This window comes from Plodia interpunctella, chromosome 16 (assembly GCF_027563975.2).
Source record: "Plodia interpunctella isolate USDA-ARS_2022_Savannah chromosome 16, ilPloInte3.2, whole genome shotgun sequence".
Taxonomy (NCBI): domain Eukaryota; kingdom Metazoa; phylum Arthropoda; class Insecta; order Lepidoptera; family Pyralidae; genus Plodia; species Plodia interpunctella.
Genome location: NC_071309.1, coordinates 2,170,320 through 2,190,417, shown reverse-complemented (window position 1 = coordinate 2,190,417; position 20,098 = coordinate 2,170,320). Strand labels below are relative to the sequence as shown.

The 20,098-nt window shown below is 35.0% G+C and overlaps 1 protein-coding gene across 3 annotated transcripts in view; it reads left to right on the top strand.

The window, feature by feature from the left end:
• LOC128676573 (uncharacterized protein) overlaps positions 1 to 16,121 on the top strand; it is a 237,824-nt gene extending 221,703 nt beyond the window's left edge. For all 3 annotated transcript variants that reach the window (XM_053756752.2, XM_053756754.2, XM_053756753.2), the window contains 5 exons: positions 4,452 to 4,658; positions 9,290 to 9,383; positions 11,355 to 11,552; positions 11,947 to 12,162; positions 12,266 to 16,121. In XM_053756752.2, the coding sequence (XP_053612727.1) occupies positions 4,452 to 4,658; positions 9,290 to 9,383; positions 11,355 to 11,552; positions 11,947 to 12,162; positions 12,266 to 14,961 (3,411 nt within the window). In that variant the 3' untranslated portion in view covers positions 14,962 to 16,121. The remainder of the gene's footprint in view (positions 1 to 4,451; positions 4,659 to 9,289; positions 9,384 to 11,354; positions 11,553 to 11,946; positions 12,163 to 12,265) is intronic.
• Positions 16,122 to 20,098: the final 3,977 nt, after the last annotated feature.

Below are 20,098 nucleotides of genomic sequence, written 5' to 3'. Positions count from 1 at the left end.
ATAAGTTTAATCTCTTTTTGTCACAAGAGCTCACTGGAATTCTGTAAATCTGAACTTCTTGGTGAAATGTGAATTTATCATTTCAAGAAAATCCTTCTTGATTATTGACAAAAAATTATAATTAAGTTTGTTTTGTTTTCATAAGATCACTTTTTCAAAAAAAAAACTGAAACTTAGCATAGAATATAATGATAAAATAAACAAAATATTAAAACATAAAAGTACTAGTAAAATTGTCTCCATCAACGGACATAATCTGTCAATAAATCATCGAAATAACACCGTAACTTTATTTCCAATAACACATAATACATTTAACTCATTTGACGTACATAGATAAAAATGCTATGCCAAACCAAAAACAAATCTCCTGTATATTAATTAACTCCCATCACTATTCACAGATTCATCTATTATTGTAACTATAATTTATATCAGTTGAAAGCCGGCCCGAGGTCTACCAACCACATTGCATTCGTAATGTAACATTCGATATTCAAATGCGTGTAAACTTCCATACGATACACATAGACTACAATAGCTGTATCACTCTATAGATAGACTTGTTAGTCGATCATTACACACATGATTTACTGTTAATGGTAGCTTATCAGGTTTGCGTGGGCTGGCATGCACAAGATCATAGTCTGATTCGCCATCTATTCTGTGGTATTCTATAACTTTAACGATAATCATGAATAAGTGAGTCCACTCATTTAACCACCATAACTTAAACTCGCTAGTTTTGATTCGTTGGTTGTAATGTAAATTACGAATTAAAAAGGGATGTTACAAGGGATGTTGTAGGCTTGATTATTTCTTTAATTTTCATTGATCATCTTGTAATTTATTAATTAAACTTTTGTATGAATGTTTACAATTTTACCAATTTCCATAATTAACATTTCAGAATTTAATATACTGTTAGAACAAAACAGTTTTAGTGAACTATCCTTTAATTTGCTAAACTCTGTGCTAGTAAAATCGATGCCCAGGTTTCACCCTAACTAGTAACATTATCATTGAAACCTATCTTCACAAACTTTGGCGAATCAAGACTTTTAGACAAGGACTGCAAGTTGAATTTTGTGTCTGAGTGAGTGTCGATTCTGCTAACGTTACGTCTAATGGTGTTTCAATGGTTCTTTCTTACAATTAATTATTCTTCATGATTATTGCACAAGAGGTGTGTGTGTTGCATTACTTAAAACTACTATATCGTCTAATTAAAGAACAAAGTGACGGTGTTCGACTTTAGCAAATTTGCTTGTGTTTGGTAGCAATATTAAGTTGAACTGTATCAAGAAGAGAACTCTAGAACTGAAATACGATTTTAGATTTTTTTGTAATCATTAATCATCAGGCACATTACTGAAAATTCCAGAAAAATGCGCGGCAGATTCGAAGAACTAACCAAGAGGCAAAAATTTGGATCATGAAATCTAATATAAAGTTTAAATTCGCAGAAAATACGCGCCATACGATGATGATGATCTAATCATTTATTCAGTAACAGCACAAATTTGTGTTTCATAAATTTCCGGTGAACATACAAATACATTGTTGATTAGGCTATGTTTATAAAATCCTCTTTCTCAGTAAGTGTTATAACTTACAAGCCAAAAACTCAATTGAAACACGATTATAACAGAATCGACGCCCAGGTACGGTATGTACGGTTAACAGCGAATCAACCTACCCAAACTAATTGCAAATTCGCCCCTATCACCACGGAATAAAGGTCTTTGCCGAGTAGAATGACATGCGGTTGACTGTACCAGCGCGTGGAAGTAGAACGCCACTAAATTCGAGTGTAACGAACCAGACAAATCCTAACTTGTTCTGCTAACATTCTGCACTGCAACTATTTTACGGAATCTCTGAACTATAATAGCAGATTTATAGTCGATTTAGAAATAATTTAAATCGTAGTCGATTTAAAATAAATTTGGGAGTTTTAGTTGTTTCATTGAAAATGATATTATACTTTTTTAAATCTTACTATTTCAAAAGTAACAGTTGAATTTGTCTTATGCATCATCACTCTTGTTAGTTGACTGGTAGAAAAAGACCTAGATTGGCTTACAAAAAAAGTGTTAACGGCGGTCTTAAAAGACCGCCGTTAACACACGTAATAAAGTTAGATTTTGTGATATGATTTTACAAAGACGTAATAAAGTATAGATTTTGAGATATGATCTTTATATAAATGTGAGATTTCGAAATCTTTTTCATATCATCATCAAAATAAAGTTAAGTTTCAATAAGACTGTGACTAACCATATCTTGACTATTCTTAATATTCTTACCGAGTAGTTTTACTAGTCGAATTATTAGGAGTTTTCTTCCAATTACCATACTATTAAGTAAGATTTAGTTAATTGATGTTATTTTACTTATTTTAATTGATGAACGCTGATTTTAATTAAGTCTTGAGAAATTATAACATTGATATGAACCGTGCCAATAAAAGATTCGTGCTATGTCCTATTGTATACCTTGTAATTAATTATTAACCTCAAAAGGGTCAAAGAAAATGCCTAAAAACGTTACAAAGTTATGTAAAATCACTAATTACAATACGCTACTAACTTGTTTTATTGCCGGCAAGTTGAGCTCACCTGTAATAACGGCGGCGGTGGCACGAATCACGCGTAATTACTTTCAGATTAATTACACGAGTTGACAACTAAGTAGTTAGTAGCAGTAGATGTGGCAGTTGCGAGTTACTGTTGTTTTATTAGTTTGCTTATTTCATTACCCCTTGTTTGTGCAAAATTGGTTAGCCAAAGTGACATTTCTATATTTATTCTTTTCTTGTACTTATATCGGTATAATATTCTTATATATGTGGTATTAACGCTCCATCGTTGGCATAAATGATGATTTTGGCAACGTTAAGGTTGAGAATAGCACGTTTATAGTAAAAAGGATTTCTTCACGTGACGTTGACGAATAAAGAATTATATGAATTCCATGAAATTAGTAGGTATTCCGCGAAATACTTACTAAATCCATGTATATTCCACATTCTGACGTGCGTGTGATTTAAACTTTTAGACAGTGGAACCATTACTACTACTAGATCGCTTATTGGCTGGGAAGCGTGACATCCTTATTGGCTATTTCCGTTGCATCGATACGGCCTTTTAGCGTATAGCGAAACAACCGAAAAACCAAAGTTTGTTTTTTCACACAAATCTGAATATCACATTTTTAATGTCATTATTTCGACACAACATTTTTTTGTGATGAATAAATACAATTTCATTAAACGGACAACACTGTTCGCTGGACTAATCGGCATCATGGCAGACGCCGTCCGTGCCGTCACTCAGGATTTACGGATTTGGATGTCAACCGAGCCGATATCTACTGCCAGGGACGCGAATGACGAGAGAACAGAAGCGGTTTTATTTAAATATGACGCAATTCAAATCATTTTAGAATTCAAACGGGGTTCATTTTAATTTTTAGTTTATTCCACAGATTAACATTACACTTCAATATAATGTTCTTATATCTTTTCGACGGCGAAAGAAAAATGCCTCTTGAAATTCCAAATGTAATAAAATGTAAATATATTCCAAAAATCATCGGTAAAAATTAATAAACCGCTGTCCACTATTCCGATCTGTTACTAGAGCTATGCGAAAATTTGAACATTCACACAAATCTGAATCGGTTCACCCGTTTATGAGCTACGGTGCCACGTACACAGACAGACACACTTAGCGGTAAATCTTATCTCTTTTTGCGTCGGTGTTAAAAACAGGTGAATTCGCAATTAAATTGAGCATATGACGCGTTCTTGACAGTATGACGCGAATAAGCGATCCATTCATTGCGGATCCCAACCCTTAATTGAATGTCGCGTTTTTGACAGTTCGTGTCATCGCGTCTTGAGGGAAATCAAGTTTTTTAAACTCGCTGTTTTATACGTTTTATTTGTAGCAAAGCATTAAAATGCTTGCCATGATTGATGGAAGTTAAATTTAACTTTTACAATCCATTATTAGATATGAAAAAAAAAAACAGTTGTCGAACTAATACAAATTATTTCAATACGTAATAATCAGGTTTATTGAAAAACTTAATCCAATACGAATGCGATGTGAAAGCCTGCCACGCAAAATCGCTAAACCGCTTGGCAGATTTTGATGAAATTTGGATTTAGTTAACGACCTTTGATGTAAAATTTATTCTTTCACATTTTCGTGTCATTTAGTGTAAGTATCCTTGTTTGTTATCATAAAGAATAATCAACCAACAAAGAAAGATGTTTATTTCATAAAGAACACACGTTAAAAATACACATAACAAGACGGTAAATATACAATAACGGTCTTATCCCATGAATAGATCTCTTCCAGTCAAACAGCGATAGTTTGAGAGGATTTACTCAATATAAGGGTAGAAGCAAATCTAACATCACAATTTCTTTGTTGCAGGTCAAAGTGATGCTTCGAGTGGGTGCGCCGGGCGAGGGTCCCTTCACCAGTGGCTCTCAAACCTTCTCCCTGGACAAACGCAAGAAGCAAGTGAGCCTCTGCGAAAACCTGCCTAATGCCGCCACCGCCCCTGAAGATAGAAAAGTAGGGGTGGCCGCTCCGAAGATGTTCGCCTTTGATGCTATATTCTCACAAGATGATGCGCAGGCAAGTTTGAACGGATTTAGTAGGCAATTATTTATGACAGTTCTTTCATATACGGAGTCAAAAATTTTACCTAAGCCCAAATTGAAGCGGTGGTGGTAGAGTTAAAACGCCTGTGTGAACCGATAGGAATATGATCCATATACGTACAATAGTAGATTTTTAGTGGTTATTATTTATGAAAAAATAAACGAGTATTTTGTATTTCACGGGTAACCACGAAAAATCCCATAACTTCTATCTGTAAGTAAAACTGTGCTGACGGTCGCCATTTTGGTTTAACTTACGTGCCGAGGATTGTACCTTCCTATTCAGTGAAACAACATTTACACCTTTTAAAGACAGACATTTTTTTCAGGAATCCAACCATTTAGTATAAACATACTTACACGATAACTTAATAATATGCGAGAACGAAATTCCATCCGTATGAGTACTTGAACCTGCTACATTGCAGATTCACAGAATTCCATGTACGAAAAATGCGCGGACGGCGAGTTAAATATTTAAGGTGTAATTTGGAGGCGCGCGACACGTCTAGACAACACGTCGACACGTCTCGTCGTCACCGCGATTACTACATTGTCTAAAGACCAATTTTGTTGAACTAAATATAGATGGCGCTATGCCATGACTATTTACAGTATTCTAAAAATATATTGTGTTCCGGTTTTAGGGGTGAGAGAGGAAGTACATATACGGGATACTATAGTAAAATACCTTAGGGCACAACGTCGCAAGCGTTGGTTACACTCTTGTGTGGTGGTGCAGTGGCAGGTGTTCTATCGTAAGCCGCATATCTGTTTGCTGCTTGGTAGTACGTAAAAAAAAGTGTTTAAGTCCTACCATAATGAACAGTTCATGTATCAACAAACGTGACTTAGTTTTACAATTTCACAGCGTCCAATGTCCAGCGTCATTTGAATAATCGTCAATCGTTTACGGTCGTCGCACGCCTTCAACTTGCGCCTTAAAATTGTGAAGCGCTGCAGAACGCTCGATATTACCAACTTTCTAAAAATTCTGTCTCGTCTCTTGTACAAATATTCGTCTATCGGATTTTATCTGCATTGTTGGCCCTTTTTGAATAAGGTGGATGTTTTACACTGATTTCAATGTTATGTTTAGATGGATCTCAAAAGACAATAATTCTATTTGTATTTATTTTTTGCGCTTTGAAAGTAAATGACTCAAAAATGGATGGTGTCATGTTATTATACATAATTATAAGGCGAGTTGCTCCAGTCAACTTTGACATTAACTTTAACGTGCACAGAAAAATATCGCTATTCTGTCTAAACGTAGATATGACTGGGGCAAGTCACCTTTTATTTTTTATTATTTTATTAGCCATATATATTTTTTACCTCATCCATTATGTCAAAAATCAGCCTTATTTGCATCTTAAAACATATATTATGTATAACCTAGTTTTCTTTTCGAGTTAAGTACTTATAGTTTATTATTAAAACTAATCCCACTACCTGGAGGTCTTGGGTTCGATTCAGATGTTTATCTGCGTTTCTTCTATACGCTGAATACACCGCATACTAAAATCCACTAAAACGACACTAAATAGTAACAAATCCACAGACAAACACACATACTAACCAGTAAAGCCATTCATAAATCAGTAAGTACATACCTACGCGTTGCGACGCATCGACAATCACATTAATACGTTTAATCCTCATTACTCTCCAAGCTAGGGTGCGTTTGGGGAAATCACAGACATACAACACTAAAACATAATAATTTATATCTAAACCTTCTTCAGAAATCACACTATCTATCGGTGAAAACCCTATGAAAGTCCATATAGTCGTTTTTGAGTTTATCGCGACAGATATTTATCATATATTTATGATAGTAACATATCTATTATTGAATCATAATGTATTATATTCGCGACTTTTCACCAATTCATATATCAAAAACAGAATACGAAAATTTAGTTTTCGAATCTAACCGGATGGATTGAAAAAATCCATACCTACGAATCTTACAAATCTGTCTTTAATTGAAAAAAAAAATAGTTTCAGGTTGAGAGCACAAGAAAAGCCGGTGCTAGTCACTAGTATATAAAGCTATGTTAACCTTCCATGTCATATTTCATGAGAATTGGACATCTGTAGCTCAAGGGCTTAGCTTCTGTCAGGGGTGGCCGCAATGGACTTGATACTGCCTCTGCGATACTACCTTCGTAGCTGTGATTCTGTGATAGCCATTTTGTTTTCCAATGGTAAAATATTAATCATTTCATTTCAATGAAAAGATGTGTTCTTGAGGAATATAAGGACATTTTCGAGGGATTTAATAAAAATGTAATGTTGGTTTCGTCGTCTCCATGTAATGTTGTCTTACAATTAATAGACAGTTTTTTTCTATGACAAATAAAAAGGCGGCATTTTTTTGACATTGACAGCTCTGTCGTTAAACATTGAACAAATCTAAAATACATAACATCTAACATAGGTACATAGAATTAACATACATATATAACGCATTTAATTAAAACTAGCTGCACACCGCGGTATTACTCGCGTGATTATAAAAAAATACTTCTTTTTATGCACAGTAACATCATCTACTTTAAAAGTATTACCATGTAATAATTAGCCCAGCCGTTTGAGCGTGAAAGTAGTAACAAATATACTCACAAACCTTTGCCTTTATAATATTAGTGGGATTAAAATCAAAATGGCAGTCGTTTTAAAATATTATAATTTTAACTTTGACTCTAAACACTTATATTACTTACAGTTTATATTAACAAAATTAAACATTATTGAGTAATAATTAACAACGTTTAATACAATTAAGATTCAGTTTTCAAGGTACAATAAAATATTTACGCAAGCGATTAATTTTGCCGCGCCATGATAAAATATATTAAGTACCCCCCCACCCATTAAAACCTGAGTATTTTCTCAATTAGCGACACGAGAGATCATTAAAATTTCCATTCAAAACAATTTCAGTATTCTCGAGCTGTTTTGGGTTGCCTCCCGGCTAAAACTGGACTATATCAAAACGCACAGTACTAGTGCGATTTAACTCGATAAAGTTATTTCAGCTAAAATTTGAATTTTAGATTCGAAAGTTCGAATCCTACTCATGCCACATGCTTTTATAGGAGCCAACCAACCGTGTATGGTAATTTGAAATCACATCTGAACGTTTGGTGAAGGAAAACACCGTAAAGAAACCTGCATTTAGATGTTTTAATTTTCATCTAGTGCCTTAATGGTAAACCAGTCTGATAATTGTAACAAGAAAATTGTCAATTGTTTTATTCCACAACCGTCAGCCGACGCAATACGACAGCAAAAGGAGGGGCAAAAATTAGTCCGCTTGAAATTATCAAATTTTCCGGGCCCTTACCCATCTGGGATCTCAACTAGTCCGGTCTAGGGTGGCCAAGTTCAACCTTCGCTGGGGACAAGTTTCAAGTCTCGTTGAAGATCGGAGAATTGTCGAGAAGTAGACGAGTTTGACCATTAGCAATTTATACATTTCTGCAAAGTTACCACGTTCAATGTGTCGTTAAAAATAGGAATCTAGAAATAGTTTGTTTTTGCGCTACTATAATAAAAATTAGTTACTCGTTGGATAGCTAGAATGTTGCAGAATAAATGTTGTTACACACATATATATAACTTTTAAAATATTCTGTTGTGTATTTTGACCAATAATTTCACAAATTTCCAAATTATAATTTGATAGTAGGTATAAATAAAAGACATATTGAAAAAGAAATAAACAAAAAGTTTATAATTCTTACTTTTACTTACAACAGCCGAATTGAGTCGATAACTCAATGTGATACTAACAACATAGGATCCAAAAACACTTTATCCTCTTCATACATATTCGACGCCATTAAAAACCAAAATCCATGCGGCCCCCTAACCAGACCTAATCCCGACCTCACCTTAAGCTCTTCAATTATCTGTGCACGGGTCGAAAGAAAACAGCGGTGCAAGAGTCCGTCTTTTTAGACCATAATAGATATTTTTCAAAGCGTCCAATTTTAGTCCTACGAAACCGATTAGGCTGAAAATGTTCTCTTCAAAATGCCCGGGAGTTTGCCCATCAGCTGTGGTCGTGGCGCTCCGCCGGCTTACACCGTAAACACCCTGTAAGTGCTAGATTTGCCTAAATTATTCAGAGTATTATGCCCACCTCTGTGTAACGAAAAACTTTGCCCTTTTATAGCGCTATTTCGGATTCTAAAGAAGTTATACTGAATATTCGACGAGTTGACTTCTATCTCGGATGAATGTTTATACTCGTGAAGTGATGTTTCGGGTAATATTGCCGCGGTATGGGGAAAGTTTTCTGAAAAACATTTTACAGACACTCGAGAGGAGAAATATACATTTGATATCATTCTTGTAAGAGTAACTTATTAGGTTTTATGTAATATAGTTTCTATTAGAGTTCTTCAATGGTTACGAAACACGCTCCGGCCATGGGCAATATAGATAGATGACACGGGTAATTTATATTGTTCTTTATTTGACTTATCCCGTGTATTTTTCTATGGACTGTTCTGTTACGTACAAATTTAAATTTTATTATCTCAATATGTGTGATTAGCCCTTATAATATTTATTTATCAATCTTTTCAGACGGAGATCTGCTCAAGCGCACTGACGGACGTCATCCACGCCGTCATCAACGGGACCGATGGTTGCCTCTTCTGCTTCGGACACGCAGGCCTTGGTGAGTAGCACAAGTTATAACTTTGTCATAATGGGCGTTTTTCAAAAAAGATGGCCGTTACGGTACCGGAACGCCTTTTAAAAAATGCTGATTATCTAATTCATTTTCACATTTCTGAATAGCTTTTTAAATAAGCTTTTTGAAAATACTAATTGTTCTATAATTGAACAAGTAATTAAGTCATAAAATGAGATTTTCTTGACAATTCCGGACGCAAGTCGTTCCAATTAGCAACATTTTCCAAATGTATTTAGACAAAAAAAACAAATATTTCGTAATTTTTATTAAAGCACGTATTTATTCGTCAGTGGTCGTTCTAAAATACCAGTAGTTTATAAATTTTTGAGAAAAAACAATATAATATAAAATTTTACGTGAAAAAGTCATATTGAACGTGAAAAGGTCTAATTTCTGAATAAATTATTTGATTTGATTGGATATAAGGTTGAATTCCACGCCACTGCTAAAAGCTACCTTACAAAGGAAAGTAGGCCATAAATTTAATAATTAAAACCAGGTTTATATTCACTCGGCTGGATCAACAGTTCCCGAAATAAGCGGGATGTCGTACTAAGCTCGGTTTAGCGAGCTTTCTGCCAGCTCCGGGAAACTTCTCGAGGCTTTCATTCAATTTGCATTTAAAACCGTAATCCTCGGCGGCGTCAAGTCTTACATAACGCCATTTGTGATCAGGACGGGCGTTTATCACGTTATACTTCAAATAGTTTTCATCATTTCTGTTGAAGTAAAAAAAGCATTTTAATTATTCCTTCCTCTATTTATGATCCACTCCTTATACGTGTAGAAGTCCTCTCTTCCAGTTACATTGAGGAGATTGGTTATATTAGATTCCATGTATTTATAATCTTTTTTAATTGGAAGGTTTTAACACCCATATCTGCTAATCTGATAATCTGCTAGCCATTTTACTGTATTTTTACGCATCAAATTATCAGTGACTAGATGTTGCCCAGGGCTAAAAATATAACCTGTAGCAATCTTGGATAATGGACCTTTCTAATTGTGACAGAATTTTTGAAATTGATGCGGTAGTTTCGGAGATTACCCGCCTCAAACATAGAAACTCACAAACGCTTACCTTTTTATAATAATAGTATAGATAAAATCTGATCTTAATACTTAAAAAAATCGAAAATACCTTTTCCAGTCAGAAATACATTCAGTAGCTAAAATGTTTATAAACATCAATCATAAAATAGAAGTTAAAAGTTAATATATCTTCTTGTTCTAATTCTATCAAAATGCGTGTATAGACTTTGATATCATACCTACCAACGACGCAAATTTTAATTTTAACGTACATCATTTCTAAAACTAAGACACTATAATATATGGTGCAAGTTTTCATTCACGAGGGGCACGAATTTGCATCGAAATGGAAAGAGTAGAGGTCTTAATTGAAAGTTTGATAAATAGTCAAGAGCGAGCGGCCTCCCCGTCTGCCTCTTGAGAAGTAAACACCGCCTTTAATATAACTTCACACTGAGTTGAACGCTTTCAACCCAGACGAGTTAATATGAGGATTTTGATTACTGATGCCAAAGTATTCGTTTTCACTTTTGGAGTGTACAAATAGAAAATAGATCTGACTGAAAATAAATATGGAGATATATATATATTTTTCAATAAAATGATCTTTATCTAAGACGTCAATAAGTATACTATTCCTTTGGATTAATTTATCAATCTTCGGATTCATTATGTTATAATTGTTTTTTTTTTCTTATTACATAAAATATTTCACATGAGTTAATCTCATTCAACTGTATCAAGAATACTAAGAAAAATCAATTGTCATTAAAAATTCATAGTCCATTTAATTCAAATTTATAACTGCTTTTAACTCTGAATAAATCTCGACATCTGGTACTACTAGTACTAGTAGTACCGCCGTTAGTATCGGATTAAAGGTCTTTAAAAAATAGAAATTACATTTGCTTTTGTTGACAGGTAAATCCTACACGATGTTGGGGCGATCAGATTTAGCAGCTTCCCTGGGCATCATTCCGTGCGCCATCTCGTGGTTGTTCCGCGGAATAGCTGAGCAGCGACACAAGTGTGGCACTCGCTTCTCGGTGAGGGTGTCTGCCGTGGAACTGTGCACCAACACCAACCAGATCAAGGACTTGTTGGCTCCGTATCAAAATGGTGAGTTGTCATTGTAATAGAGGCAGACTTATTTATTTGTTATTAAAACGAACAATTATACGAAAAACTACACACGGTACCTAGTGGCTGTGAGCAACATGCTGTGTGTGTCACATGCTTGAGCTAAGGTACACATTGGTACTTATTAAACAAAAACATAACACATGCATTATTAAAACTATTTCGCCTATTATATTAAGTAGATGAACAAGCAAGGCGTTGAATATTTGAATGTTATTACATACACTGGTGTCAGATTTTTTCTAATCTGACATTTGCGACTCGCTATTAACCTAGTGGCAAGTAGGCACGTACATTAGTTACACATTAGTAAACTAACCATTATGTAGGTAATACATTTTACGTGTAAATAAATCGTGCAACTTTCCAACAGACTCGGAACAGTCGCCGGGGGTGTATCTTCGGGACGACCCTCTATTCGGGACACATCTGCAAAACCAATCGGAGTTGAGAGTGCACAGCGCTGAGAAAGCAGCATTCTACCTCGACGCAGCCTTGGCGACAAGAGGGGCGAAAGAAGAGGGGAAAGACAGTCATCTATTATACACTCTACACGTTTACCAATATAGCATTGGAGGGAAGGGTGCAGGTAAATATTTACCTATCATCAAAAATAAAGATTTTACCGTGATTAACATTTTCAATGCAAACAACTGTTGCAAAGTTCATTTCAAAGTAAACCTTTGTTTCAGTTGCCGGAGGAAGAAGCCGATTACATTTAATAGATCTAGGAAATTCTGAACGAGGGAAGACCAATGGCGGAATACCTTTATCTGGTCTAGGAAATATATTACTGGCTATTTTCAATGGCCAAAGACATTTACCCTACAGAGACCACAATCTCACGCATGTGTTAAAAGAATGTCTTGGATCACTTACTTGCCACACTGCTATGATCGTACATGTATCCCCAAATACACAAAACTATTCAGATACACTGACGACGTTGCAATTAGCATCAAGAATCCATCGTTTAAGGAGAAGAAAGATTAAATATTCATCTAACAACAACGCTGGATCTGGCGGGAGTTCAGGTGAAGATGCATCAAAACCTAGCAGTAGTGAACCTGATCCTTCAAGTAGTGACCTATCTGCTGATACTGTTATTTATGTAGGTCCTTTAGATGATGCCACAGATGGCGAACATCCACCTGTTTACATACCTCATATCAATTCTGGTGATAATAGATGTGTCATGAGCAAAGCACTAAGAGGCTCTGCGGCTGAACATAAACATAGATCATCGCTCACTAAAGTTATTGAAGAAAAAAGTCCTGTGCATAAATTACACTCAACGCCTAAATCTTCTCCCCTTAAAATAGTGACACAACCATCGAACACTCCAAAATCATCACCCGTCCATTCTTCTGCATCCAAATCCACACCAATTAAGAAAGCATGTTCAAAACAATTTCAAGATGAAACTAAAAGTACCAGTGATGAACAATGGATAGACGGACCAAGAATATCGAAATCAAAACTTGTTGAAGCAAGACATATAATTAAAGAAACACAAGGTAAAAAACGGGAAACTTGGATTGATGGACCTATGCAAGAAAGTAAAGGACCGGTACAATTTGATCCTTCGACTATTCAGACAAGTACATTACCCCTTCAAGTCGGAATTCTTGGAACGCATGCTGGAGAAAATATTGGCTATGGGTACATGGACAATCACAAGAAAAATATGATCAGAAAATGGGTAGAAAATCAAACATCTCAAATCCAGAAATCTAGGCATAATTCGCCTAGCCACAAATCTTTAATAGGTCATAAAGATTCTGGGCAAAAATTAATCGACGATTCAGAAGTTATACATAAAATGGAACCCAGTATCAGAGACGCTAGGCGAGTGCATGTAGAAGAGTCAACAATAAGGACTGGTTTGAAATCAGGAACAAAAAGTATGACCATTGAGGAAGAAAAAGAAAGTTCTATTGATCAAAATATCAAGAAAACAAATGTCATAAAAGTGGCAACTAAAAATGAACAAGATGATGATGATGACAGTGAAGAATTAGCTGAAATCCCTCCAGCTTTACCCTTGATACAGCCTAGTAGTTTAAATAGTAGAGAAGTATCAATGGAAAGTTTAGACAGTAAATATAAGGAACGTATGAGAATGGATGATGAACTTCTTTCAAATCACAGCAGAGATATTGATTCTCATGGCATGAGTAGAGGACATATAATTGATGATGAAGATGAAATCTTAGAAATAATTGAAGTTGAAGAACCAATGGAACCGGTTCCAATGCAGGATAGCTGTTTACAAGTAACTGAAGAAGATATTGCTTTTTGTATGGGGTTTGAAAATCCCCTTCCAGAAGTTGATCAAGAAGGATCTGAAGACCATCCACTTAGAATTCTTAGTCAAGAGAATTTAACTGTCGCTTCAACATTTACTGACACTTTATCTCTCTACAGTGAAGTCGAGAGACAAATTAGGAAGGAAGCTCTTATTAGACAAACTTTTGGCTATTATGCTGATAATTTTACATGTGGCCATTCCCTTGAAAATATTAATCCTCATGAAAATATACCAACATCGCGATCTAGGCTTGATGATTTACTAGGTTTGACTGAACTGTACGGTTCTCGTCGATTATTTGATGAGGATCTAGCTGCATCAAGATTAGCTCCCCAATTTCAATCGTTATCTTTGTCAAATGTTAGGGATACAGAAGAATACCACGGTGATGGGTCAGTCTATAGTGAACCAGCATATAGACCTAGCGACAAAGTTTGTAATAGTTGTAAACGTACTATGTCTCGACCAGGCAGTGCAATCGAAAATTGCGGATATCAAGACTTGGAAGTAGCTAATAATGATTCTTATGGACCTTTTGAAAGGTACCGCGGCAATGATATGACTGATGCTCGAATAGCCTCCTTGAGGCATCCCGATGGTGCGTCAGATCCAAATTTACGCGAGGAAAAGCGACTACCTGGTAGTGGAGCTCCTTCGTCTAATTCCTTTCGTGAATTAAAATCTAACTTACATCTAGAAGTTACTCCACCTGTAGTAACAACGGAGCCGCGTCTAGAAAAAAATGAAAAATATGATAAGAACGTAGCAAGAGTAGTAGCCGGTTCTAAGCCCGATGGTTACGATAGCGGGCATGAGTCCACGCCTAGAACTGGAAAGCATAGTCCCGCAGCTACATCTAGACGAGCAGAATCAGGGTACGATTCGGTACCTAGAGACTCTGATGCGTCGTCTTTAGATTCCTATCCGACCAGACGCGCAGCAGTAGCTCGCGCACATGCCAAAAAGCATACAACGGCCAAATACAAGCAACACAGTGATCGATCATTCTGTTCTTGGTTAAGAAATCCTTTCACCTGCAAATACGCAGACACAGACCCAGAAATTAGTGATTTTTAATAAAGTAACTATAAATGTAAAATTAAATAACAAAATATACTTATCATTAAGCTACGTTACCGAATTTAATCTGGAGACTGCTTTTGTACTCTAGATTTACTCGTATTTGTAAGCTTTGGCACTAATCTAACTTAAGGTTACCACTGTATTTTTCTAAGGAAATGCTCCTTTCTATAGATGCGATTCCTGAAGACAATTTAGCAACGAATGTTTTGAAACTGTTAGATTAGTACTTCGCCTCATTTTGTACTTTTATACTGTCAATGAAAACTATTAGTTTCCTATTTACAACTCCGTTGTTATGAGTAGCATTTTATATGTGGAACCGTAAAAGATGTAAGTCTTCCCCAGTCTTCCCCGCTAACGACTTTGTCATATCGTAAAAATGCTATATTTTTCATAACTTCACATGCACTGACTACTGCGATACGTGCGAACTTCCATTCCAATCATTTTACAGAAAGACATATAATTTTGATATTTGCAGGAGATTTTATTGTTACTCCTATTTTATCTAATTTATATACAACCTCGAAATTTTGTCGTAAAATTGACAATGTTAGTACTCATTATCTCATAAATCTTTTAGAATAAGTTTATAGCCATCTGTTGCAGTTTGAATAGTTTTACCACCAACAACAACATTATAATTAGGTACTTACACTTAAAGGTAAAAAATTGTTGAGCTATACAAAGTTACATAGTACCAAATTATAATGTCGCCTGTTTCTATAATTAGTTGAATGTCATACATTTAGAACCATATAATGTCTATGTAACGTCTGAACTAAATATAGGTATACGTGTATGTTTGGAGACATTTACTTTCAAAAATTCTTTGCAATTTCGGCTACCGTAGTAATGTTATGTCCTTGGGTTTTTGCTATAGATTGGGATGGAAATGTTACTAAAAGCTAAATTAATTGTTTAGTCTAAGACTATCGTGGCCATGTTTTACATAGCTTTAATGTTTTAATGATGTATCGTTCGATGTGTCCGTTTATAAATAATATTACACTTGATTGCAATGATTTATGGCTTTATCAAATGTTGGTAAAACGAAGTTATCGCTTTATTATCGATGTTTTGTTATAGTAAGATTAATATTATAAATATATATCCCAAATTTTACAATACGTTCGTATTAGTTCACAATAAATTGTTCGATTTCAAATTATCTGTTGTTTCTTTTTTATTTCCAATTCTGTTTTATTTTCTTTTCCGTATCTTTAAAATTCTTCGCGAGCAGGGCTCAGTTGCACCAGACAACTTTGACGAGAACTTTAACAATCGCGCCACCCCCATTATAAAAAATTGCAAACTTTACGCGTGTGTTGTGCTCAGGTTAAAGTTAACGTACAAGATATGGCTCCCTTATAGCGTTTACTTTTTTAACCGTCTGGGGTTCCTTTAAAAGAAATTGTGCTAGCTTCAGTCAAGCAACTTCTTCTTGGTCTTTGCCCTTTCCCACATAAGGTCGGCCCTCCTAATTTATTAAGGCCAAGACATTCCCTCAAGGGCTGTCGATTCGGATAAATTTTCTTTGTCGTCGACCATAAATCCAGCATAATTTCATATTCAAAATTCAAATTCAAATTCAAAATTCAAATCATTTATTCAGAAATTAGACCTTCACAGGCACTTTTTCTCGTCAATATTTATAGTTATTTCTCACAAGCTACAAACTACTGGCATTTCGGAACGACCACTGCTGAGAAGAAATGCCGAAAGAAACTCATTTGAACAGTGTTGGTCCCTATCATGCCAGATCGGCTTACCATTATTGTTTCTTACAATGTTTTTTTTTTTCTTTCTAATAATATATAAAAGTACATAATGTACATAGTCAAAAGGTATATCAAAACAGGTTATGATTGTGATCCGAGTGCTGATTATAATATATATATATAGCCATCGCGTAGCTCAACCATAACAGAGGGAACCTCACGACCCGGCCCACGAAGAATATCAAGAAGTGTGCCCTCAGACCACGCGCACATGCTAGGTGCCCCTTGCATCTTCAGCTACACCACTTCGCTTACACAACATGCATAAATTAATTGCACATCACGCCTAAAAAAATCACGAAAGTATTTCGACGAAATGAGCAACGTTTGAAAAAGTATTTATAATATACATGAAAAAATCAATTGTATATTTTTCTTCAAAAAACTAAACTAATAGAGAGGGGAGGATTTTGCCCAGCAGTGGGACATGTTATAGATATTAAAAAAAAACTCAGAATATTGATAGATATATTAACGACCTAAAGTGAAGCTTAAATCCATAATAATAAGTAGATGCATCTTACGAAAGCCATGAATAAATAACAAGGAACCGAGAAGTTCCCGGCGCCCCAGAGGCGAAATCTCCGAACCTTTTGGGATATAAACTTTTTTCCCTCGATGTAAACTCAACTTTTCCCCGTTAAGAGAGGGGCCTATTATCTTTCATTTCTACAGTAATTTAACATTCTCTGTACGCCCCAAGAAAATCAAGCTATCAAATGGGACGTTTACCCTCTTTTTGGGGGCGACAACTTTTTTCGGGGAAATCTACCAATAATTTCGTAAAGTGGCAGCTGCTTAGCCATAACGCTTATCGCGTTCTAAAAAGATTTTCCGAGCATTATTTCGCTGTGAGATGAGGAAATCGCCCGTTTCTTGAATTTTGTAATCAGATGTCGTTTTGAAAGAGATCTATAAATATTAGTCTCGACGCTTGAAAGACATTTCAAAGTGTTATATAGTAGATAATAAACTTATATACAATTGTAGATAATATAGATAGATATAGATAATATCGGTACATGTAAAGTGATTAGTTAAAGTAAGTTAAAAATAAATAAATATATTAGGACGAATCACACATATTGAGCTAGCCCCAAAGTAAGTTCAATACTTGTGTTATGGGATTCTAACTAAACGATACTATATTTTGTAACAAATACATATATATAGATAAACATCCAAGTCCCGGGCCAATCAGAAAAAGATCATTTTCCAATCGAACCCGGGACCTGTCGGTTCAGTGGAAAGAACTTTACCACTGCGCCACCGAGGTCGTACGAACGAGTTAACTGCTTGAAAGACCTTTCAAATCAAAGTATTATATAAGTAATAGATAATCAACTTACAATATATCTAATTATAGATAACGTAGACAATATCGGTACATGTAAAGAAGTTGACGCTTACGATAATCCAATATTAACCCCTACAAAGATAAATGGCAGAAATAATAAAGATATGACACCCCACATTTAATAAAGACCACACTGCAACACAATACTGTGGCTAAAGTACAAAATGTGGACAAAAATATACAGGGATGCAACACGCCCTGACTAGGAGACGTGAGCCGAAGACTAAATACCCAGACGTATCGAATACTGCTTATACCTAATTCCAAATATCAAAGAATAATAGACCTTATTGTGTATATAGTAGGTGCCATAAAAGTAAAGCATAGCGTTATGTTTTGAAACAGAACAGAACTGTGGTGGATTTACTAGCTGGCTGAGTGTGTTGAGGCTTAGTGTTGCAGATTTTTGGGGGCGGCAAATTTGTTTAAAAAATTCTAAATCTACATGCGAAGAATTTTAATCGCGAAAGTTTAACCAAAATTTCAATATTTTGGCAGTATACTGTAACGCTTATCTTATCAATTAATAATATAGATGCTGACACAATACTATTCTCTAAACATACCAGCTGATAACGGGTAAAGACTAGTATAACATTACAAGATTACAAATAATAAAGTTGCAATTTTATTGAAATAAAATAAATAATATACCTTAATAGAATATTTACAAATCGCAAATCACCTAAATACATTATATTGATTATTTCAGTACAAATAAAATACCAATAAAATGAATTATACATTTGAGAAATCAATAAGGTAGGGGCGGCAAAAGTGTATCATCAGCCTACGGGCGGTGCCTTTGTAAATACGCCACTGGGACAGGACGTGACACGCACAGAAAACTGTGAAATAACAAAAGCGATCGGTTTCAGTAGGTATGTTTCAATCGCTCTGTGGATGAAAAATGAAAACTACGAACGTTTTTTTTTAACCTGTTCGTCGGACACTGACGTAGAACAAATAATCGTTTTATTGTGTCTGTTAGATTCTATATCTACCATAGATTTGTCCTCTTTTTCATAAAAAGTTAAAGCATAATGAAGCTAAAGTATGTTTTGTCTTATTCTGACGATTTTAAATATTGCAAAGTGCGATAGGAACATCACATACTCGAGCTTAAAGTATGCTTTTAGTATAAGTATTTTACGATCAAAGAGGGTTAATGTGCATATTAAAACGTCAGTTATACTAAATCTAATAACTAAGGAATAAAGCAGATAAGTGGACCCTGGGTTCCGATGCTTTATGGCGAAGGAAGTGACCGCGAAAAAACTCAGACGGCAGTGAGACAATTCATATAATGAAAAAATATTACAATCAGATTGGTATTGAATCGAACATGAGACATGAAAAGTTACCGTCCTGGATTTGACCCTCACCAAATTCAAATTTAATATTGTTCGAAAATAGAAAATCATTTTGCCATTTTCTGTTTTGTCCGTATTTTTGACTTGCACAGAATGCCATGTGTTACGGTGGCGTGTGGATTTGTACGTACGAAAGAAATCATTTTATTTTAAAGTAGTTTTGTAGTTTTTATTACAGGCGGAAAGGTTAAGCTTTATAAATTGTATCAATTAAAAAAAATATATGTTCTAAAAACTGCGCTACTGGCCACGTAGAATGAAAAAATGAATAAGTGAAAATATGCATTCTAAATTCAATTATTTTTCTTTGTGTTAGCTAACTTTAAAATGAATCTAGAAAACATGTCATTTGAAATTCATCACGTTTTGAAAAATTGTGGTTTGTTAAAGAACTGATTGACAATAAGTGGCTCAAGCGCAGGAGAGAAAACAGTGAAAAATTCTATCATCAGAGGCCTTAATCTTTGTATTAAGGTCACAAAAGTAAGGGGACAAAAGTATTAGGTTTGTATGAGAAATCCATACACCGTACACTCTTTACATCTACATTTTAAGTTGTGCAATAAAATTTAAATAAATAAATTGTATACTGTACGTATCTCGAAACACATGCACTTGGA